This window comes from Dunckerocampus dactyliophorus, chromosome 2, assembly GCF_027744805.1.
Source record: "Dunckerocampus dactyliophorus isolate RoL2022-P2 chromosome 2, RoL_Ddac_1.1, whole genome shotgun sequence".
Classification (NCBI taxonomy): Eukaryota; Metazoa; Chordata; class Actinopteri; order Syngnathiformes; family Syngnathidae; genus Dunckerocampus; species Dunckerocampus dactyliophorus.
This window is the reverse complement of record NC_072820.1, coordinates 14,097,848-14,123,382: the sequence shown is the minus strand read 5'-3', so window position 1 is coordinate 14,123,382 and position 25,535 is coordinate 14,097,848. Positions and strand designations below refer to the sequence as shown.

The following is a 25,535-nucleotide window of genomic DNA, read 5'->3' as shown; positions in this document are numbered from 1 at the left end:
GGCTTGTAAAGCAAATGTGTGTATGAGATAACATAAACAGAAAAACAGTTTTCGTTGTCTTGTGTGTCCTTATATTATATGTCCTTTGTGGGTCCACATGAACAGTTCATGCAAGAGGGAACAACAACCAGATGAAAAAAAGCCCAAAGTGACACTGAATGTTCATAGAGGCGCTGAAAATCTCCCGCTCGGCCCACGTGCATCATACAAAGAGAGCATCGCTGTCCCCAGGGTGTGAACCAACGACCTCTCATTTCCCCTCCCTTTTCGTTCAGAAGTCCACACGTCTGTGTGTGGACTGTCTGTAACTGAAAACTGATTTTAAAAAAAGTCTTCTGTTTGCATGAAAATGGCATATTACAAAGATGGGAAAACCGGCTGCAAAAAGCCTTGTTTCCACTCGGATTGGGCTGACACTACAGCATTCGGGCATCACTATACTGTACAATGCTGTATTACTGAAACCTTCCCGACTTGGTGCCTCATTTTGAGTTGTTCTGTCTATTTCTATTGTGCAGGGTGGTGGTAATGATTAATAACTGGCTGGAGGAGCGATCACATTCATTTTTTGATGCACCCACCTCTTCCAAGCATGCTGGTGTCAGGTACTGTAAGTGCACTGTGTTTCAGTACACACTCACACCAGTCACAAAAAAAGCATGCCCGAATAATGCACAAATCGGCCCAGGAGCAGTGCAGTGATTGCGGTTTATCTCATCGCACTGTACCATGTCAAACTGAACCAAACTTTACCACATGCAGGGAAACATGCATTAAGCAACACATTATTGTTTCCATTTCAATGAAAACACACAATAAAAAGGATTTGCTTGTTAAGTGTTCACCCTAGGCATGTGTCACTATGTCCAAAACCAAAACAACAATGGCAGATCACAGCACTGTTGTGGCGGTTTACCCCATTTGCTACAATACTGTAGCATTACTTACACGTACATACTGTATACATTACTTACATACGTCAAGCTTATTGAAAAGACTTTCAGATAAGATCACGTGTGTGCATTATTGTAGTGTTTCTTTGTTTGAGTGGCATTGCCAACTAGTGGCCTGGCATGTTTATCACAGTGTTTTCAGTCATTTTGCAGGTTTGTGAATAGTTTGCAGACTTGGAACGTTTCGCCTTGGTCGTCATATCAACACGTGGTGCATTTTGCGAAGCAACTTGCGGCTTATAAGTCCACGTAAGGATGAGGCTGTCAACTTACAACCTCTGAGCACTCGTGAGACGGTGTCTTTGCAGAGTGGTGTTCCTACCAGCACCCACGGGTCCCTGTTATCGACTGAACATGGCTTTCACCACATTGCAGAATTACAAGTCAGCCATTGCTCAGCGTTGTGTTTAAATGTGTGTGTGTGTGTGTGTGTTAATGTGTGAGCAAGTATCACAGAGCCCCCAGTGGCCGCTATGGCATGACTGTTGGTAAACATGAGACTGGAATCTGAGAGCATTAAAAAAAAAATCTTAAATTATGCTGCCGCTGACCTTTGGTGGGCCTTAAGAAGATGGATGCTGGGTGGGTTATCGATGGAACTTTAGTGGGCTGAAGCAGCGAGGGAAGGGGGGCATCTTTCTTTGTGGGCTCCCTGCAGGCTGCCACTGAATGAATAAGTAAGTAAGACTGGATGACAGAGAGCCGACATGCTGGGCACAAGACGTCTTTAATTTATTCGTGTCTAGACCAGGTCAGTGTCGTCACACCAGTGGCTTTCATTTCCTCTCTATGTGCAATATTAGAATCATTTTCTTTTTGCTTAAAGTCTGGCTTGCGATGTCTTGATCTTCAATGCCCGGTCAAAGATCCTCTACATCAGTGGTGCCCAACCTTTTTGAGGCCGGCTGACGTTCCCACAAAACTGTGGCAGACCGCGGGTGGGGTGTCAGGTGGTTGTAATGCCGTTTATTACGTACGTATTGTGTATAAAACAAAGACAAGCACAACATTAAAGCTGAGAGAGAACGATAATATTGTGGTTACATGTGTGTGAGTAACAGGCTGCGTTGTTTTTTACCGTCTGTATTGGTAGTCGCCGAATAACTAGTCTTTGATGTCAATTTTAACTTGAATCCAAAATGACAAAACAACAAACACACAGGTGGTTTTGCTCGGTGGTTTCTGCCCGATACTGGTCCGTGGGCGGGGCCGAATTGGGCACGGCACTGGTGGTATGGGACCTGCTGTTTTTCAAAGATTTACTGCAAAAAAACACAAGTAAAAAGATCCTCTTTCAGCACGAGCACTCTGCTGTTTTGAAGGACCTACTGCAAACAATGCTAGTCAAAGATCCTCTATGCAAGGAGCACTCTTTAAAGCCCTACCGCAGAACATCAGAGATCCTCCATATGACGGGGGGCCCTGCTGCTTTTAAGGATCTACTGAAAAAAACAGCTAGCTCAAGATCTTCCATAAGGCAAGAGTGCACTGGTGTTTTTAGTGTTTTTAGGCTCTCCCAAGTTTGGAACAAGCAACACAAATCACACATTCATTATTGACTCAGAGCTCTCCATACCCGGCTGTTTGTTTTGTTTGGTTTTTTTGTCTAAATGTGCATTTTATAAATCAGAGATGTCTGCATAAATTGGCAGATGAAACCAATGTCATTCCCTTCCCCACTCAATTAACAGCGCCGATAATTTATTTATAACGCCTCACTATTTTTATCCATGCGTCGGTAGGATGGAAATGTGCAAATGAGAAGCTGTTTAGAGCAATTATTTCAGCCCCCTCCCTCCTGCTTTTTCTCTGTCAATGTCAATGATTGCAATGCGTTGTGCGTTTAATCTGCAACATAATGTGTTCCAGAAGCTTCTTCTTCTTCTTGTGTCCTCTTCACTCTGTCAATGTTCACAACTGTGCCTGGCGGTGGATGTTGGATGTGCCTGCCTTGCTTTGTGTCCTGAGCTTCTCTGCCTTTGGGAGATACTCCACGCTGTGAAATTGGAGTGCGGTCCCGGGATGTAAGTTATTTCTCCTCACCTGCCGAGGGATCGAAAGACACCGCTTTGTCAGTGGGAGTTGACCTCTCGGAAGCAATCTGAACATCGAGATTAGATCCACGAGCTAAAGCAGCGATGTGTGATTATTTTGTACCCAAAAATAACTGCTGCTAAGTCATGTTCATACTACACTAGTATCTCTTATCATGAAGGGTGACTGAACATCCTGGTTTTCCAGGACATGTCTTGTTTTCTTTTTTTTGTTGTTTTTTTTAAGAGCATGTCCTGGTTTGGACACTTGGCTGCATGCCACTAGAGATAGAGATAGTTAGTGATATCTTTATTGAGAAGAGTGCTGACATAGCAGAACCAGTACAACAAGAATTTAACTTCTGAAGACGTTGAAGATATGTTCATTTTACATCATTAAGTTTGTGCGTGTGTGCGCACGTGCATGTGAATAACTTTCTACCACCAGCAGTCTGGCACTCACTTAATTGGAAGCCACACCCTCGTTTGTTCCTAAACCTCGCTGGACGTTAATAGATGCATATTAACCTCCAATACTATTAACTACAGGGTCAGGCAAAATGATCTGACACATTTGTAGGTTAAATAAAAGGCAAATAAATGAAAGAAACAAGAAAGTGTTTTTATTTTTGAAAAGTACATATAATGCCATTTTTTTCATATAATGCCATTGTTGTTCGTTTGTTTTTCAGCTGCTGCCATGAATTGGACTGGTGAGCATCGCGCTTTCATTGTGGAAACGTTTGTCAAAACAAACGAACACAATGAGCGTTCCGTTTGGTCTTGGTAGACATGATCCCGTACCAGCTCGAAACACGATCTTCTTATGGGTTACCAACTTCACAGCTACTGGATCCGCATTGAGTGTGTGGACAATAATGGATCCCATTTGACTGATTTCATTTTTAAAGCATAATGAAACAGAATGGCATTACACTAGGTCCCCAACTTACGAACATCCGACTAGCGAACACTCGCGGATACGAACACAAGCCGACTGGTCTATATTTTATTTTATATTGCCTTGTAGTCGCTCAATCAGTATTTATACTGCTACTGTACATGCTTGACCAGTAGAGGGCACTGTGACACTGCTAATGGGACCAACAGAGGAAGAGTTAGATGCTGGGGAGATAAAGCTAAATGGAAAGCTAAATTATACAACCCGGACAGAGCGTGTGATTAAAGTTTATGAAGAGTTAATAGGCCTGCTTAATTCTACACCACCCACAGAACACTACCTCTTTTAGAAGAGTCTAATGACGATTTGTCCTTTTTTTCAATAACTCCTCCTCCAACTCCACCACAACGACGTATGCTCGACCACTCCTCTTCAAAGGTAAATAACATTTATCATTACGTATTATTATATCACTTTTATTATTGTTTTTTCATTAATTATCCTCGTTTAATATTACTACTGCATCCAAACTCATATTTACATACATACACATATACTGTATATGTATACACGTACATGTAGTACCTATATCATTGGTAATATTACCTTTTCCCCGACTTAAGAACAATTCGACTTAAGAACGGTCGTCTGGAACCAATTGTGTTTGTTAGTTGGGGACCTAGTGTATATGTACTTTTTCGAAAATAAAAACACTTTCTTGTTCCTTTACTTTATTTGCCTTTTATTTAACCTCCAAATGTGTCAGATCATTTGGCCTGACCCTGTACTTTTGAACTTTTAAAAAACGCTTACTGTTAGAGGTTCACTTCTTTTTACACTTGTATAACATTTTTAACTTTAAAGTTAGGCCTTGTCAGAGGACACTATTGCAATTTAACAGTCTAAATCTAAAAAGCCAGCACACATTTAATTGTTGTTGTGGTCATGCCACAAAAGCCTCTTGTTGAACTTGTGTGAGGACTGCAGAATTTAGCTTGTGTGTTTGTTTTCTGGATTGAATCCAAGGAGGAAAGATGGACAGGTGAAGGCTAACAGACTTATATTCCCTGACGGCACACCGAGGGCTGGACAAGTTCTTGTGTAGAGCAACCACCAGCCTCCCTGCGTGCCTGGCCCACCATTCACACACAGACGCACACTTGTCATTCCGGTCCACATCCCGCACATATCCCAGGGGATACATGCCTTACAGGCACTTTTTTTTATTATTATTATGGAGGGCTCTTGATTTTTTAGGTCAAGTACAATGTGACCTACTGTTCTTTACAGTAGAAATCTCTGCTGTCGTTCAGCTTGCAGGATGAATTCAGCATTTTCACAGGAAGTTGACCTGAATGTGAGAACATGTTGTTTTGCTTCTGGCCGCTCAACTTTGAATAAAATAGCCTTGGAAGATATTTTCACACATAAAACGTTAAATGTTAGTATACTGCATTAAAAGCATTGGTGGTTTAATGGTACACGCGTTCGATTCTCAGCCAGGGTTGCGTCAGGAAGGACATCCGGTGTAAAAAGTAAGCCAAAACCATCACGCATACCTCTTAACCCTCCTGTTTTCACCGGGAAACTACCGTGTCATGCCCTTCTTTCCCGGTTCCCTCCCGTTCATAGTTCCCAGTATTTTCCCTGTATTTTAACGTTCATGAAAAAAATAAAATCCTCTCCAGCAGCATTGGTTTTGCGTGTCTGGGGTCGGGTACTGGTGGAAATCCTTGTGGAAGACCGGAAGTTCCCTTTTTCTCTTGGAGATCAATAAAGTATCTGCCTATCCATTTATCTATCTATCTATCTATTGAGCTTGGGTATATCATCCATCCATCCATCCATCCATCCATCCATCCATCCATCCATCCATCCATCCATCCATCCAATGTTTTCCTGTCTATGGAAGGACAGTAGTGACAAGCACCTTCCAGCTCATGCACGCCCCACCCCTTCAGGATGAAGCGAATGCTGCATGCGCCCCAGGTATGACATTTGTCTGTATTTTATGTGTGCTTAGCAATAATAGTGATGTCACACTTACATAAACGCATTAAACAGGCCGGAGAAGGTCACAATGTCAAATAAATGTTTCTGCAACATTATATTGTTGGCGACATGCTGACAAACAGAAACCGGTGCCGTGATACAACCCAGTGCACTCAGACGGTAGGCTGGGCTTGTGCACTAAGCCAAGAAGAGACGCTGGCGGCAGCCTCATCTTATGTTTCTGCCCTGTATTTGATCAGGAAATCAGCCATTTTTACTTAAGGAAATGTTAAAAATGATTGGAATCATACAGAAAGTACATTTAGAATAGTTCAATGGACAAATATTACTATTTATTTTGTTATCATTATAGTCATCCATCACCATATCGCAGTTCAAGTTTTGCGGCTTCAATCTATCACAGTTTTCTAAAATGTATCGATAAATAAATCATGCTGTTCAGTAATAAAAATCCATATTGAAGCAGATTTTATATATTTTAAAAATGGCTAAGTGAACTAAAATACAATACAATACAATGGCTATTTCAGATTGTTTTCTACGGGAAAAACGTACTGACTTCTGTTTACGTCAGGATGGCAAGATTGTGAAGTGAATGAAAGACTGCCTGTCTTTTAACTAAAAACCAAACAAATAAACAGCACAGTTTAGCTCCAAACTGGAATTTTATTTGGATTGTTTGGGGAAGAGAGAAAGAGACCAGAACATAGGTTTTCGACAAAGCTCAAAATGTTTTCCACTATTAAAGCTCAGCTTTAATATTTAGTGCCTTGCATGTCTCCCGCCGACTTTTTGGTACAAATCCAACAGTTGTGCTGACGTTACTACAACCACTTTTCAAATTGTATTGTTTTTTTTTCATATATGTATAGATTTTTTGAATACAAAAACACTCTTTTAATTCTACACATGTACTGTCACCCAGATTCTTTTATTTATTTTTTTTTATCCATTGTGTAAATAAATTTTTCCAAACAACATTTTTTTCCGTCATGAAAAGATAAAAACATGCAAAAAAATTGTTGTAATTTGTGGTCCAAATTATACATTTACAGGTTTGGAACTTTTTGCACTTCTTCATATACTACACCAAAATAAAAGATAAAGAAAAAACAAAACATTATGTACACACATCTTTTTACAGTGAAGTAAAACTCAATGATGATGATGATGATGATTGACGACTAAGGCAATGAAAGTGTACATGGATTACCTTTTTTTTGTTTTTGTAAAATACTACATCACTTCAGAAAATAAAACGTAAAATAATGTGCTACAAAAGTGTGATTGATAACTCCCTTTAGTTGCAACCAGTTGCATGTTTTAGTGAAAAAGTCTAGCGTACTATACAGTGCTGCTCTTAATCGACAGATTATCCTTCCTTCATTTTTATGTGACCATATTTAAATAAGCCTTCACAAACAGCACTGTGGAACCAAAGGAAAAAAAAAGAAAACAAATGTGAAGAAGCATACCAGAGTGTCACATACTTGTTTTTTTTTTTTAAATCACTCCAAAAAGTCAGTACCGTTAAAGCCTTGTAACATAAAACTAATCATTTCGATTCCAAAAGAAATGTACAAAAAGGCACATTATATCCCAGTGCTTCTGTACTGTGAAATTCAAGTGTAACTGAGCGCATTCAATAGCAACAGTCTTGAATGGTGTGACTGTCCACCAGTGCTGCCTCCTGCATCAGTGGAGCACAGCCTGTGCCTAAGCTTTCAACAAGCATTTATGTATGCAGAGACTACAACAATAAGCCTAGGTTGGTTGGTTGGTTGGTTTTTTTTTCGAAAAAAATCTCTGAATCATTTTCTTTCTTTTCTCTCACAGTTCCATCACAACATTTCCAAGTCCTTCCACGTGGAATCTTTCCTTTTATCTTTTTATCCTCCAATCAAGTGGCTAGTCCTAGTCGTCATTTCCACCATACATGTCCGCCAGTTTTCTGAAGCGAGGCCCCCAGTCGTTGAGGTAATCGTAGTCCTGGTCACCTCCACTGCTGGACGAGTTGAGTGAGCTGAGGGAGCCTGCAGTGGAGCCGCTGCCTTCATAGTCAAACACTAGCAGGGAGTCGTAGGGGGGAGCCGTGGGGTCGTTGTCCGCCGCCTTCAGTCCCTGTGGGGAGGTAAACAAAACCAATAAGTCGGGAGGAAGTAACATTATCTAGCGACGATCTCTGCCCCCTTTTGCACTGCCATTAAAAGCTCTTTGTGTGACAAGCCGCCAATTTTCCGGCTTCAGAGGTAGTAACACGCCGTAAGAAGACGAGACTGTGCCTGTGTGAAAGTAAGACTCACTTCTCCCTCATTGCAAGCAATCGTCACTGCACACAGTTAATGTCCCACTTTACTTGGTTCTGCATTAAATGCAAAGATAAATGCAGTGGAAGCTCGGTTAACGTGTTTTTCGGTCAAAAATTTGCCTCAGTTTGCATACAATATGGCGCACGTCACGTTATCAATACATTGCATAAGTCCAACTGTGTTTGTGACATATTTTTATCACAAAACATCTTTGTTAGCAGCCTGTTAGCATGCTAAGAAAATGGAAACCAGAACCGGACGTCATTGTCCCCCAGCTTGGTGCCTGTCTATGACATCATCAGCGGTTGACACTGTAGCTCTTTGCTAACTAACACAGTCATGGTGCAAGTCTCTGCTTTTCTTTCGATCACGGCTGAAAAAGAACCCGCAATGGAGACAAAGAGAGTTGCAAATCCAGCATTTTGAGAAACGCTACTGAATTAAAGAGATAACTCATAACTATGACGGTGCCATATTCTCTTCCTCCCTCGCTGCGCCTTGTCGCCGTCTTTGTCAATCACGTCTTCAGTCAAGGTGCACGTGACGTTAAATTCATGCTAGGACCTAGGTTCCCAATTGAAATTCCCTGATGAAAAACAATTAGCGCCTGGCACTCACAATTACGAGTGCGCGTGAACGCCTCACAGGAATCACCGAGCAGAAAGAAGGAAGGAAACAGAGCTTGAAGTTGTTCATTGCTGTGTGTCCTTTACATGGGGAAAAACAAATACATTTGATGATTATTGTGCGCGTTGAGAGTGTTTCATCTTGAAGATTTTATTTATATCGGTGTTCCAATCCCCGCACGGCGCAAAAGGTAACAACCTGTCACTGTTAAGTGGGAATTCCCCTGAAAATCAGGCCTTATTGCTGGTTGTATGTGTTTTTGTACTTTGGATACTGGTTTATCATGTTTTTGGTAGCAAATTAATATGCAGACTTCAATCATAGAGATCACAAGTGGACAAAAAAAGGAAAGCTCAAATTCAACCCGTTGAAATGGAAGAATCCCGACACAAACTGGAATAAAAGATATGTAGGACCTTATAACTTATCTATTTATCAGTGCAGAAAAACTTGACCAGGCAAATTACAATTTTTGGGCCCGGAATTACTTGTAAAATTAATTAACCAATTCTATTCAATATACTTCAAGTTGATTAAGATTTAAAAAAAAAAAAAGGTTTATGGCTTCCGGTCAAATGTCTGAAGTGATGCGCGACTATAAATTGCACTAGGTTGTCCCGATTTTGCGGAACACTGCCTGTTAAAGCTGGGAATGTTGCACCTTTTTCCCTTGCTGCTGGTCAGTGTGAATTTGCGGGATTCTGAGGTAGCTCTTCAGAAGCTCCGCGAGGCTCGAGAGATGATAGCGCCTCGCGATACCTTGTCATATTTCATCTAAATAGCAATCTCCGGCTCATGAATAAATACTTGGAGTGAGCACTGAGCACATCTGTGGCTCAGGCAACGGGACAGTGTTTTTGTCACGCACGTGTGACTGGCGCTCAACATTCACAGAAATCTTCATAACACTTTATAGATCGCGATTGATTTTCAGGACTCCGCTCCTCCTGAGGGCGCACGAGGGACTTGATGGATCGGTAATGTAGGAGCAGAGAGGTGCTTTGGCCACAACTGCCGCCTGCTTTTGCCACCTTCCTAAACAATAAATGGATTAAAGAATGGGATGCAGCTCCTTTCCCTCTGGGAAAATCATCCTCAGTGCCTCCATTTCACAAAAAGAGATTGATTTAAAGTGTCTCGACAATAAGCAATTATTTCCCACTTGTTAGCCATTGTCAAGTGTTTGCTGGAGGGGCCGATAATCTGGTGGGGAATATTACACATGGATCATTCATTACAATTACAGCCATAATTGCTCTGCTGGTTATAGCCTGCCGCCATCTGAAGCCAAAAACACCACGGGCGGCTTCATAAGGTTAGTCAATCACAGAATGCAATTTTAGTCCGGGCGTTTGTTGTTGGGAGTCAGCCTGACTCCTCTCTCAGCTTTTGCACTTCCTGTACCCACTAGAGTGGGCACTAATGAGTTTAATGATGTGTCTCCCCCCCCCCCACCACTACCACTGGTAATGGTCCCTGCTGTGTGGTGCTAAAACCAAGCACCGCCCCCCTCCCCCCGATCCTCAGACAGCCCGTCCTTGATACTTAGGTAAGATTCTTGGTGCCACAACGTGACTTTTACTGACAGTGGAATCTGGGACAAAAAGAACTTGAGCTTTTCTGGGTCGCCACTTGCTCTGACTCCTTGTGAGAGAACGCACCAAAATGACAAATGGCGGCAACGGACGACGATCCCAAAAACATCCATTCCCTCGCGTGCCGGTGCGTTGGCGACACACAGGGTGATGGCAAATTAATGGCGGCGAGGTGAAAAGACGTGAGAGAGACGGACGGCCGGGGTGCAGAGTTCTCATCCTTAGAAAACATGGTTGCCATCCAAAAAGCAGACACAAGCTCCATTTGTAATGCTGTGGTACTTGCGTCTTTTGGAGCATGTGAAAAATACATGACGTGCTCTTTTCATTTGACAGTCTCCCTTCGAGCGGGAGTCAATGAGGGCCTCGGGCAAACGAGGCCACTCTGAACGTTGCACTCGCGATGTTACTTTTTCCCTCTGTCTTCTCGTCTTTCTTTTCTGACACTTGGAGAGAGAAAAAAAAAGATTACATCTAAGTGTGTTAGCATCATGTACTTTTCTGCCTTTGTACATGTCTGAGTAGACGTGCGCAAGATGCCTCAGGCCTCTTCTTCTGGGAAAAAACAATAATTCCGTTTGAGGTAAATTGCCTCCCAAGTTGACATCATGCAGAATCCTATGAACCAAACTGTTTATTATGAGAACATTCCTTTAAAATTCAGCCTTTCATTGCAGGATCCATCCTGGAATTTGATTTGTTTCAGCAGCAAAACAATCCAAACTTTTCTCTAGAATGAAGCTGGCTTCTGAGGTAGTGTCAGGTATGAAAGGGTGGACAGCAATCCCTCGTTTACCGTGATGATGCGGTGAATTTCCGCAAAGTGAGATTCCTTCTTTATAAAAAGAATATTTTCGTCGGGAGCGCACACCTGTTTACGACCTTCAAAATATGTTGGGGGTTTTTTTAGCATTATTAGAGCCCTCTAAACATGAAATAACACCCCTATAGTCACTTTTACACTTGTATTACCCAATATTGTAGACATAATCTTAATAATAACATAATCTTAGACATAAGATTTAACATCGACTCACATGGTCACGGTTGCACATGGTCGTGACCCCAGGATGCAGAGACAGAGAGCGTCGAAGTGCAGGCATAAAGTGTAAATGTACTTGTACTGTATGTACCATATTTCTACACTATATGCAAATCGTGTTTATCTTTTATTCTTTTTATTTATCTTATATTCGTTTTATTTTATTACATTTTATTGAAGAGTGTTTGTTATTTTCTTCTGCAATTGAGCTACTGTAGCCAAGCAATTTCCGTTGTGGATCAATAAAGTCTGTCTAGGTCGAAGTCTAAAAAGTCTTTCATTTGCCACGAGCAGGTGCAAATACTCAGTTTTGTAGCCAGAAGTGGAACAAAAGGTGACAGAGCAAAAAGGCTCTGTGGAAAAATAAAAGAGATGGGAATGTGAAACTAAGATTGAGAGGCCACAATTAGTGACCTCACACAATGTATGCAGCACACACAATGAACCAGCAAACTTAAGAGTCAAACTGATTGATAAATGCAGTTGCACTGCCAAACCAGGTGTCAAGGGGCTGCACATAGCAAATAACAGGAAGTGCATACCAAAATAAGAGGCCAGAACAGGAAATAAGAAAATAACAAAGGAAAACTCATAAAACAGACAACAGCGCCACGGCGAGTGTGACACACGCTGTAGCATTGACAGTGTACTTCCTGTGGTGGCAGCTGTCTCATCAATGTAACATTACTGACACCTAGTGGCCAGTGTAGAATACTGTTTGTGCTTAAGGAGAGACTCACGATGCACTTCAATCACTTTATTAACAATTATTTATTAACGTGCAGTGAACATTCACACAGGAGATGCTGTCGGCCACAACTCAACTCTAGCTAGACGTCACACATGTCACTTCCCAGGTTTCTTAAAGGCACAAGCCGTCTTTTGAATTCCTTATTAGTATTTTTGTTCATTCAGCCATTTTTATGCTTCAAGACCCTTAATTTAGGCCAAGAATGCGTAAAATTGCTTAAATATGCATCTTTTTGACTCATAATAGACTGTATTCAACCACAAAATTGTGATCATTTATTTATATATTTTTTTAAAATAAAAGTGATAGAGTGAGGGCGTAACGTTCGAACTGTGATGTAGCGAGGGATGACTGTACGATGCCGGTGTATGCACTATATACCAGGGGTATAAAATTCTGGTCTGGTCCGCCCCATAGAGAGGCATATCTCTCTTCTTTCCCTGTAACTTTCACAAGTCTCACTGTCTTCTTTACCCTGACAGTATATGTCCTCTTCAGCCGTGTCTATCACTCGTTTCTATCGTCTTTCCCTGCATGTCTCACTCGTTCTTCCGTGTCACTCGCTTCGCTTTTTTCCTCTTGAATCTGTCTCTGTTGTATTTAGAGTCGCAGTATTTTGCACCAGTGCACAGATTTGATTGGCTACTAAGCTAGCGAGCATGCAACTGGTCAGTGGGTTTCCTGAGCTGAGCTAATAAAAACTTAATTTAAAAAAAGCTTAAATTAATGAATGAATATATTGACTATAGGTCCAAGTCTGTATTGGTCAGCGTCTGGGTCTGGACTCCAGAAGTTAGTGATCCCTGCTAGATATTATAATAGTGTGTGAAGTTTAAAGGTCCCATATTGTATTATTTTACTATTATTTTAATATTAACACCGGTAAGTTTAAACTGTGTTGCCCAAAATACAGCCTTGATGCTGGAATTGAAAAGTTAATTTTAAGACATAGCGAAGCCTAAATTAAGATGAAGTTTTTCCTTCATGATGTCATAAAAACGACCGTTTGAGTGAAAGTTTATTTTGCATAAAAATGGGACCTTTGACAACCAAGCCACCGTGTTTGTGAATTTGGAAGTATAGTTTAGTTGTTGTTGTTTTGTTTTGGGTTTTTTTTTTACCTCATTGATGAAGTCTCCAATGTCTCCAGGGTGGGGAGCACCAGACCTCATGGGGTACTGTGGCTCGGGGTGGAGTGGTCTCTCGTCAAGACGCCGGATCCCCACTGGTTTGACACCATCGGGTTCTATCGTGTCGGGTTGCTGGAGCTGACTCAAGTCGTAATCCTAAAGAGAAAAGACGGGAGGTCAAAGTCTGAAGGTATACGTAACGGTACACTGCACTGACTTCCACATCATGAGAATGTGCTGCAGGAAGGACAGGAAGTGCAGGCTCTAATCACCAGACATACAGTAGCATGGTTGCTATGCATAAGACAGGTCTAATCTTATTAACATTACCATGGCAACGGGAATGGCTGTGCAAAGTCATGACCAGGAGAGGGGGAGGAGTGACGGGATGGTATCACTAACAGTAGGTGTGTGTTCCTAATAGGCATGCTGCATAAATGGTACTTTTTTCGGAAGATCTATCGAATGTAATACCCCTTTAAATTCAGGTTTATTGTCTTCCTTCCACTTCATCTTTTCTACACCGTCAACTCAACATGCATCTGTATCATCTCCTGCCTCCCACTACGTGTGCACTGATGGGTAGGTGGGACAGGGCAGCGGGAGGGGGCAAAGCCAGTAACCCCTGAGGCTAGTGGGATCAGAACAACCGTCATCTCACAAGAATGTCATCCATCATTTTTGGTCCATTACTGTCTTGACTCAGTCTTGACCCCTTTTTTTTTTTAAGGTCATACACCAGTGGGGTCAGTCAGCCATGTTATTGGCTGATCAATACGGATTTCTACAATAATAAATAAAATAAGAAAGTGAAAAATGTAAAACAATATACAACAAAAAATATGCTCTATTACAATAAATCACAAAAACATGTATACATAAAATAATGAGCACAATAAAACAAATGCCAACTATAGGAAGGGAGTACATGTACTATATTTGTTTTTTACACAATACCACACTTGAGGTAAGCGATCGGTTCGCAAACACACTTTTCATTGGACAACGATAAAATATAATAATATGATTTGGAGATCGGTTTCATTGGACAGTGATGAATCATAATTACAATGTTTGGAGATAAAATACTTTTCATTGGACAGTGACAAAATATATTGTACAATTTGGGGTTACATGCTTTTCTTTGGACATTGTCGAAATACAATTGCGAAATTTGCAGATACATGCTTTTCACAGGATAGTGATGAAATATGATGGTGAAATTTGGAGATACATGCTCTTTCCTTCGGACAGTGGCGAACTATTGCAACTTTTGGAGATACATGTTTTTCATTGGACAGTAATGAAACACGAATGTAAACTTTCCTAACTTGTTTTCTTTAAACGGACCAACAAATCCCATGAGAATCCAAATGGGAGTTAGAAGATTTGTACATTTTTCTTGAGTTAAATACAGTGGAACCTTGGTACAAAATGATTTGGTTCTATAAATTACTGCTTAAAGGATGTCCCCGTCTCGGTTATCACGCCTCCAAGTGCGCCTAAAAAACTAGTCCGCGGAATCGGGTGCCCAAAAAAAGCATCCGCATGTTGGTGACTCAACAGAGACACATAATGACGATTGTACCTGCTGCTGAAGTTTACAATAAAGTTCAAGTGAGCAAGCGTACCGACCGTCCATTCTTTAAGTTTAGTTTGTTCCCGACTAGAATGAATCAGCGTCTGCGTGGCTCTTCCGTCATCTCCCCTCCTCTCTCCACTCATCCCCGTGTTCACCAACAAGTCTTCGATCAAGGTAAAGTCATGTTAAATGTTCATTTATCCATTTCATTCGTCATTTACAGTATATGTATTTTACTTTGTTTTCTGCATGTAAAATTATAATTATTCTCTGTTTAAAATGTGTTGTGTGTTAATATTTTGGGTGTAAACGATTCATTGGGTTTATATTATTACGGGAAAAATGTATTTGGTTTTTGTATGTTATGGTTTTCATCTGACCTTTTGGACTGGATTAAAGACCAGATTCCACTGTACTTGTCAAGCATTCATCTATTTTGTTATCCACATTGACCTCTCAATTGGCTATTATGGTATATCCATCCATGTCTGTGATCAGCTGTCTGCCTGCCTGTGATAAGCAGTGCAGAGGCCTGGCCAATGGCAACAGCTAAAATCATATAGTGAGAGAGCACCAAATGGACTGACACTTCAATTTCCTCCCTGGTGGGAGATACGGAGAACAGAGGTGGGTATTATACAGACCACAGCGCTGGGAAAGTCAGGTCCATTTTTCCCCTTGTACCTAATACTGACTCCCCTGACAACGCAGACAAGGCCATTTTCTCCCGGTGCCTGCTGTCCTTTGCACCGTTGAGAATGGAAGCTTGTTCGCGCTCCAGTATGTGGCAGCTTGTACTAATTTGCGTTTGAGCATCGTTACTTTCCCTTTCAACAAGTTTTTTTTGGTTTTTATGTATGGACGGTGAGGATTTGAATACACAAGTGGGAGCACTAACAACCGGCAGATGTTTTGATGGTCTTCCAGTCATATTGTTACCTTAGACAGAGCTTCATTATTGGCGCACAGCAGATGTCTGTCTCCAAATGACATCAGCCCACCAATTACAAGTCTCCCAGGCTAATTTGCCACTGTGTTGGGTCAGAGCGGGGTCTCCCGCTTATTTGTGAACCACCATGGCACTTCATCCAGAGAGAGAGCAGCCTATATAGCAAAACACTGCCTTTTTTACGAAGCGATTCCATTCTGCTAACAAGGGGTCATTAGGACAATTGAATTTGTGTCGCTACATGCCTGATCAGTGCAGCGAGATGCAGCGATGTCACTTTATTTATGCCTGTGGCATTTCAGGGGTCGCCACTGTATGGGGCTCTGAGGTGAAAACCAGTTTCACTTGAGCAAACATGTCCAATATTTTCTACAACCAAATAGACCAAAATGTGCCGCTCTCATTTTGAAATGGAATAAGTGTGCTTAAGAAATAACAGGAAGGGTACGTACTAGTTAGTCCACAAGTACAAAACACAATACATGGCTGCTTGACTTTCAAGTTGTTAAAATTTCTCCTCGGAAAAAGCCATCCATCCATCCATTTTCTATGCCGCTTGTCCTCATTAGGGTCGCGGGGGTATGCTGGAGCCTATCCCAGCGGACTTTGGACGAGAGGCGGGGTACACCCTGGACAGGTTAGCAGCCAATCGCAGGGCACATATAGACAAACAACCATTCACGCTCACATTCATACCTATGGACAACTTAGAGTCGCCAGTTCACCTAACATGCATGTTTTTGGAATGTGGGAGGAAACCGGAGTACCCGGAGAAAACCCACGCACACACGGGGAGAACATGCAAACTCCACCAAGAAATGCCCAAGCAGAGATTCAAGCCCAGTTCTTCCTGACCTCCTGCCAACATGATAACTACTCGGCCATCGTGCGGCCCCTCCTCGGAAATTCCATGAATTAATTCAACCTAAGTGCCACCTGACTAAAACCTTTCACCTGTACAGATTACATTCAAACACCTCTAACTGTCATACAAGTATAAAAAGTTAACCACTGTATACACCGTAACTTCCGGTATATAAGCTGCACCGGTGTAAAAGCCGCACGTGTCGACGCCATAAAATGGCATATTGTGCCGCGCACAAGTCAGTCCGTTACGACCAGGCAGCTCTTTATTTGACAGGAACCAATCATGAGCTATGAAAAAACTCAAGAGCTTGTCAACCTATTGGAAATTGCAAGAGGTCATTACTCAATATAACAGTCTGACTCACGGCGTCATCTTACAAACAACACTAAAGTCATCACACAGTAACTTAACAATCAAAAGGTATACCTAGTAAATATACAGACATGTACCAATACAAGTGGAAAAATACAAGTGTGAAAAAATGGGGAAAAAATTAATTAGTTTTTCCATTATGCATTTCATTGTAAAGCATTTCACATAGATGGATGGCACATAGAAAATAGATGGATGGCGCAGCAATGCTGCCTCTGTCCAACAGAGGGAGCCAGAGGAACCCGGAGCCCAGAGGTAGGCTGACATCATTGCAGTGCCCCAGTGAATGGGTTGCTCAGATGCAATGCATTAGGGGAAAACATTAAAATAGTTAAAAAAAAAAACACTCTTGACTCCCGACTGAATACGTAATGGAGAGCGAGCCTAAAGCTGTTTGCAGAGCAATACCGTCACTTCTTTTGCCTACATGCTATTTATGTCGTACAATTTGTATATGTACAGTAATTTATTTTTGATTAATTGTATTACTCTTAATTTTACTGAGTTCAATTTAAAGTTCAAGTTAAATTTGTGGTTCGATGATTAGCGTCACATTTGCTCAGTTTCTATCACAAAAAGCCAAACTGCAACAAACTACAACAACTCTATCATACAAGTGTAAAACAAACTTTCAAAACAACACGGTATAATACGACAAAATAAAGTAAAACCACAGAAAAAACTACTGACATTGTACTGAGCAGTCAGACCCTTCCCTCATTTTTGGTTCTGTGGTTATCATCACATTGTGATATTACTGGTACCCTACTTTGGTGGAGTTAATCATTTATGAACTCCAACGTGTTAAAATGAACTTAAAATGATATGACTTTAATAGCATTCATCTTTGGAGGCTCCAATATCCTGATGTCTTGCTGCTAGCTGCTGCTAGAGCTCTTTATACAATAAACACGAACACCATGTCATTAACCAGGACCACAAAACAGCCTTCTAGCCTCTTTTTGTGCAAATGCAAAGAAGAAAAAACATGAGAATGTTTTATTGAAGCAACTGATTGCCTTGGCAAAAACAAATGCTGAGTGACAAGATAGATTTTCAAGGCTTTTGAAATAATCCACAGTGTTATTAGGGATTTTAAAATGTGCACGTGTGTGTGTGTGTGTGTGTCACATCATCCCTACCTGATCCTCTTCTCCGCCGCCTTCCTCATCATACTTGAGAATGTTGTCTCGCACATCATCCTCTGGATCGATGAGGAGCTGCTTAGCCTGGCGTTCTTTATCGCGGCGCTTCATCCAAACCACAAACAGCAGCACGAGAACTTGGGAGGCACAGAGCAAGGTGTCATATTACAAAACAGCCACATTTTCATACACATGTAATCGGATCCTGTGTCTGCATGTAGACTATGTCTGTTTTGTTTTGCTAATCCCGCATTAATCTTAACGATCATCGGGATCATGTTTAGCTGGCGTTTCAAGTAATCTGCGCCACTCACTGAGGAGGATGATGATGCACAGAAGGATAGAGATGATGGCGCCCGTGCCCAGCCCGGCGGCCATGATATGCTGCTGGTCGGTGCAGTCTCCATTGATGTCACATTGGCACACTTTGATCCTCAGGTGGGAGGTGTTCAACAGAGGCAGGTTTCCAGAGTCCGTGATGATGATGGGCAGCTCGTAAATTCCACTCTCGAGAAAGCCAATTTTCAAGCGCAGTTGAGCATAGTCACCTATAGACGGACAAAAATGAATGCATAAATAATATAGTGTCATTCATACTTCCTACCTGGAGGTTGCGTCAGAATATCAAATCCAAAACAAGGAATTAGGATTTGGAGCATTACAAATCTACGGAATAGCATTTGATAATGCTGCTTAAGATTAAAACTGCTTGCCGTGATTATCCCAGTGGCTTTATCCTATCTGGCTATATTGTGTTTTAACAAACACATCTCTAACAGCTAGCATATTTCTAAAGGCTTTTTACACCGATAGTATAAAACAATACTAGTATTCTCAACGTGTTACTAACTCCATTGTGCACTACTTGGCTGCAACCTGCAGAGGTGGAAGTACAGCATGACCACAACTATGGCATATTTAGCTGTAGTCACGCATGGCAACTCAGCATTATTTTGCTCACTGGCACAGAAAGAAATTCAGCACAGCACAGGCGAGTAAAAATATAAATTTGCATTGTCTCTCTCCTCCGTGTGACAAGTGCAGATATTAAACATAAAATAATGCATAAATGCACACCTAATATTTCACTATATTGCCTTTTAAGGCTTTTGATTGACAGACAACTTTTAAAGATATAGTGTATGTATTGTATACGTAGATCAGGGGTGCTCACACTTTTTCAGCCTGCAAGCTACATTTAAAATGTCCAAGTCCCAAAGAGCGACCTCATACTATTAACATGAGGAATATATATACTTAGTATATTTCTAAATACCACTATTTATGTACATTGTACATGTATATCGGGGTTGCACACACTTCATCAGCATACAAGTTACAAAATGATCTACCTCTAACCAGTAAACTTTGAAACTATTATACTAAATATTAATGATTAGCATTTAGCATTCACAGTTTCAAAGTTTACAGGTCATCAAAGTAGTTCATATTATTCAATAATTCACTATTCAGTTCAGTATGGCAATAAATATGATTACACATTATTCCTCAACAGATGTGTACATAACCTGAGTCGTCTGTCATTATACATACAGTTCATGTATTACGTCCAGTTAGCATATGCTATCAAACATTACAGATAAACAAGAAATGAAAATGGTTATGCAAAACACAATGCAGCAACAATGCAATGACAATGACAATGCAAGTCAAGGCAACATATTAAAACGGTTTCAGCAGTGGGCACATTTTCCAGTTAATCATGAAATAGTAGTGTCAGAAACAAAAGTGCAGAAAACATACATTTCTATGGTGGCGTTCAGGATGCGAAGCAGAGCCATCAAACTTGACTTTTTTTTTTACATAACTATCCGCTACAAGTGAACGGAAAACTTTTGTTATCGAATCTTAACGCTTTAAGCAGTAATTGAGCTGTAATCGGAATAATAAAGACGAAAGGCGCATTGCTTTGCTGCACAGGCACAACAGCGAATCAGGAGGGGAGCTTAATGTCAGCTGAGGACATCAGTCAGTCAAAACATCCATCAAAGTGACATTTATGATGTGGGTGACACATGCACATTACCTTCGCGATTCACCAGTAGATCGCGATCGACATAATGGGCACCCCGGTGTAGATGTATGTATGTGTGGCCTTAGTCCAATGCCCTTTCTCGACATTGCAAATACTGTATTGTGTGTTATTTCAAAGCAATGCAACGTAAAGCGTCTTACCACTGATTCTCGTGATGGTCCAATTCCTCCGGACGTCAGGGGGCCTTTGAGCCAATTCAAAGGCAAAAGGCCCAGCATTGGGCATCAGGTCCCCATCGAGCGCAGTGATGTTTATAGCATTTGGCTCGGGTTTTTCACATATTTCTGCCTCCTGCGGGAACACCCTGGGAGCGTTGTCGTTGATGTCCAGCAGGTAGATCTGCAGTGTGCCGGTGCCGCTTGCTGAAGGGTTGCCTGCATTGGTCATAAAAAAAACAAAAAAAACACATGCGCGCAGTCAGTGCATAAATATTTATGGAGAAGACACACTTGGCAGGTGGGATATTACATATAAAAATCCTGAAATTCCATAAGTCATTGTGAAATTATCATGTAGTAGACAGAGGAGGAGAGGGCTAGGAAGCAGTATGACACTCCAAACAGCTATGTACTCCAGTGGGAGAGGGTCCATCCAAAGTGCATACTGATTTTAGAAACTAATCTCAAGTGAGGGAGAAAGAGCAGTATCAGAACATTTGGCTAGTGTGTGTGTGTGTGTGCATGTGTGTGTATGTCTGAGGAACGTCTTCCTGACCAAGGACATAGGATAGGAATACTAAAGCAGAAAAACAGAGGCCACTGTCGCTCCTCTCAGGCGCCTCTATGTATTCACTGTGCTGAGAGGCTTTTTTACCATTCAGACCACGCTCAAAGCAGCTAGTCATCCAATCCTGACCCATTAATACTGAGAAACCTATTTACTGGTAAAGTTTTAAGCCCATTAACCTACGCTATGCTTTGTGGAAAGGGGTAAACCTGAAAATAGGTGGGTAAGGTGGTGAATTTATCCACGTGCTGGATGCTTCTGCAATTGTTAGCACATTAACCTTCAGGTGAATGATGGGCAGTGTTCGCTAGAAGGTTGACCTTCTAGCATGGAGCATGTGTTTGTGGTTTTAACTATTTGACACCATCTCTCCTTGAGTGTTCTACAATAGTCACAGTGACTTAAAGGAGCTTTACAATGTAATTTCCCATGTTCACGTACCGTTGTCTGTAGCCAGGAATGTTGCATTGTACAGGCTGTTCTTCACAAAAGGTGACTCTCGGTCCAGTACGGCCATTGTTGTGATTCGACCGTTGCTGGGGTCTATCCTTAGCCAGTTGGCTGGATCGGACAGTTTGGTGTATCTGATGAGAGATGTAGATGGAGACATTTGTAAGCTATGCAAGTTTCAACTAGCAAATGGTCAAATACCAATTCTGCACCTCTTTGACATTTTGCTTGATAGAGGGCATATTTTTCAACTAATCTTGCTGAAATTTTACAGACATAGGCCTATCAGTCCCCTGAAGCAATGTACCAAACATTGTGGTGATTTGGTTGAACAGCCTAAAGTCACAATGATTTTGTAGAGCACATTGAGATGTGTATGAAATTGTAATTCTATGGGGCTTAATAACAGCACACAATAATAGCACAGGCAACACAGCAGAGGTGCACGTTCTACAGTAATTGTCATCCTTTTGTGTGCAGTGGTACAGGGGTAGAACAGTTGTTTTACACAAATACAGCAATTCCTCGTTTATCGCGGTTAATTATTTCCAGACCTCCAGAACTGAATTTCCGGGAAGTCGGATTCCTTATTTATAAATGGGACATTTACATAGTTAAAAGCATAGAAAACCTGTTTATGACCTTTTAAATCCATGTTTTAACATTATTAGAGCCCTCTACACATGAAATAACACCCCTATAGTCACCTCTACACTTGTATTACCCAATATAGTAGACATAATAACAGATATTATACATAAAGCATACATAACATTGACTTGCACGTTAGCATTGGGAGAGTTTTCTGGACAGCTTCCTGTGGCGGCTATTGTCTCATTAATGTAACATTACTGATACCCAGGGACCAGTGTAGAATACTACATACTACATGTTTGAATGCGTCTTCTCAATGCTGTATATCTGTATTTTCGTTCACTTAGCCATTTTTAAGCTTGAAAATGCTTAATTTAGTCTAAGAATACGTAAAGTTTGCTTCAATATGCATATTTTTTGACTAATAAGGCCTTAGTCAATCATGAAAAAGCAATAATAAATTAATGGATGAATTGAATGAAAAACCGTGATGGAGTGGAGTTGCGAAATACGAACTGCCAAGTGGCAACAGATGACTGCACACCATATTTTTTGGTCTAATCCAGGGTTTCCAAACATTACTGACAATATACCGTACATGAACAAATGAAATTGTGAAATTGTGATTGATAAGCGTCTCAATGGACTAAATGCATTGGTAGGGATTGCACTGCATGCTTTGTTACAATGGTTGGCAAATATTTGCGAGCTAAGATACTACTGATGGAAGAAGGAGCCAATGAGAAGAGGCTAACACATGAAATCCTATCAGTTTTACACATGGAGTGATGCACATTCAGTGATGGAGCCATTAATGTCACCACTGTTGCTGTTGCTCATTGTTCTAAAGTGATTTAAACATCTGCACAAGATGTTTTACTGAAGGATGTATCTTAACTGGTGGACAATCAACTTCTACGACGTTTTCCCTGCGTGACAGCGTGCCATTTACCGGATGCTTTGTTTCATGAAGCGATCGGGGTCCTGAGCGGTGAAGGTAGTCAGCATGGTCTCGGGCATCATTCCCTCTTCCAGCTTAATGAGTTTGGGGTTGGGCTCAAAGTAAGGGCTCTCGTTGACATCTATCACTTGAATGGAGACTGTGGCGGTGGACTGACGAGGAGAGTGGATGCCTCTGGCTAGGGGAACCTCATTCCTCGCCTCCACCGTCAGCACATACGTCCTAGTCATTTCATAGTCAATAGGCTGGAAAAACAGACGATAAGCTAAAGTGAGTCATACATTACCACATGGAATACATTGAAGATGGGGGAGGACCTTGCACTAAATGGTTGAAAATGGTGTGCACTTGAAAGACAAACCCAGGGAATTAAAGTACCTATAACGTCTCCTCCCTAAATTCACAATAAACTATTCATGCCTTAGTGAATAAATGAGAACAGCAATCCCATCAGTTTTTTATTAACAACCTTCAAATATGTCTGTTATAATGAGAAGATTCAAATTAATATGCCTGACAAACAACTATTATCTGTTTGAAATACTCCTAAATAGAACTGAATGTTGGTTTTGTTGTATTGTTGATGGCTGCAGGGATTTCTCAATCCATCTATAGAATGATTAAATGAATTCAGATCAATCCATCTCAATAAGGCTGCATGATAAAGGGGTGCGCTTTGAAAGGTGACTTTACCTTGACGACTGTTACCAAGCCCTCGTTAGTGGTGGGATCAGTGGGCACGGAGAACCTGCCAGTAGGGTCGCCCCCGGTGATTTTGTAGACAGCGCTCCACGCTTGTGTGTTGGGTTGGTCCTTGTCAGTCACTGACAGGTTGGCCACGATGACATTGACACGGTTTTCGTGCACCTCGCCGAAAAACTGCATGAATAAAGCATGAGAGCGAGAGAGAAACAGAGAGAGACACCGAGAGAGAGAGATATATATATATAGAGAGAGAGAGAGGAAGAGAGAGAGAGAGAGGCAGGCTGTTAGCGATGCTGTTGTGGAAGCAGGGAAACACGAGGCCTCGGGTAACTTATCACGTCGTCATGGTCATCTCATCCCCCTGTTCTCCCCAAACAACACAACAGTAGCATTACTTCTCAGTGATTCACGAGCACACTAAGTTCCTCTTTCGGTCTGGCTGACATCCCCGCTGTTGCATGTGTCAACATTTTTTGAGAAGGGAGGGGGGCTAAACTCCACGCCTGGCTGACTTGCTTGTATATCTGAATAACTTGTGAAATGCTCGGCAAGCAGGACTAAAAAAGAGAGCAGAGCTGCCGCTTGACTGCATACAGTGCTCACAGTGTTGGATGTCTCTGATTCCAGGTTCATTGCTTATGTTGTGGAATATTGAATAACTGTACTCAGAGACACAGCTTGACGGTGGGAAAGAAGGGTGGTTCATAGTTTATTGTACATTCATTTATATATGGCTCCGACCACATACTGTAGCAATGAGCTGGATCATCAATTATCGGCGCAACAGAATATTCACAAAAAAAGGTTCAGAACAAATAATGGTATGTAATGCCATTCACGTCACTTCCTGTTGATTAGAAAATACTTTGGAGGCAAGAGCTCCGCTTTTGCAACCAGAGTTTTAAACTATTTTGGCATATTCCTGACCCAACTACGTGATCAGCAAACCACAAGAGTGCGCTGACATCTCTGGCCTCAACTCGGACTCGTGAGAGGTACGAACTCGCAATAACTACTTTGTAAATACTGGACCAAAACTTGAAGAAAAGACCCCAAATTTCTTGTCAGTGGAGGAAGGGAATGAAACTATAGACAGGAATCTCAACTCCATGTTCCTCACTGATGTGACAAAAAAGGAAATCATTGATATTGTCAACAAAAGTAACGCAAAAACATCAACTGATTGTAATGGAATTGAAATGGAAACGATAAAAAAATAATTAATGAGATTGCAGAACCGCTGACGTACATCAGTAACTTATCATTCCAGACTGGTAAATTTCCAAACAAAATGGAAACAACTAAAGTAGTACCTATCTTCAAAAATGAGACAAACATTAATTCACAAACTACCGACCAGTTTCCTTATTTCCACAATTTTCCAAAATAATTGAAAAGCTATTCAACAACATGCTGGACAAATGTATAAATAAGAATGAATTACTCGCAGACAGGCAAAACGGATACAGAACCAACATTTCAATTTCCATGGCACTGATCGAAATTACTGAGGAAATTACCAATGCTAAAAACCACAGAAAGTGCGCAGCTACAGCATTTATAGATTTGACAAAAACTTTCGATGCAATTATTCACAATATCGTAATTGCAAAAATAGAAAGGTATGGAATCAGAGGGTTGGTTTTGAGCTGGGTTGTAAGCTCTCTAGCAAACAGGAAGCAATATGTGAAGCTAGGAGAATATACATCTGCTAGTTGAAATATATCATACGTAGTACCCCAGGGGTCATTGCTGGGACCAAAACTGTTCAAC

The 25,535-nt window shown here is 41.3% G+C and overlaps 1 protein-coding gene across 1 annotated transcript in view; it reads right to left on the bottom strand.

Moving 5' to 3' along the window:
* Positions 1–6,546: 6,546 nt before the first annotated feature.
* The window catches only part of cdh2 (cadherin 2, type 1, N-cadherin (neuronal)), a 74,947-nt gene continuing 55,958 nt past the window's right edge, over positions 6,547–25,535 (bottom strand). The window contains exons 9-16 of the mRNA XM_054758913.1: positions 23,751–23,936; positions 23,049–23,302; positions 21,494–21,636; positions 20,467–20,700; positions 18,585–18,818; positions 18,268–18,407; positions 13,346–13,510; positions 6,547–8,021 (exon numbers count right to left, since the gene is read on the bottom strand). Of these exons, the coding sequence (XP_054614888.1) occupies positions 7,815–8,021; positions 13,346–13,510; positions 18,268–18,407; positions 18,585–18,818; positions 20,467–20,700; positions 21,494–21,636; positions 23,049–23,302; positions 23,751–23,936 (1,563 nt within the window). The 3' untranslated portion in view covers positions 6,547–7,814. The remainder of the gene's footprint in view (positions 8,022–13,345; positions 13,511–18,267; positions 18,408–18,584; positions 18,819–20,466; positions 20,701–21,493; positions 21,637–23,048; positions 23,303–23,750; positions 23,937–25,535) is intronic.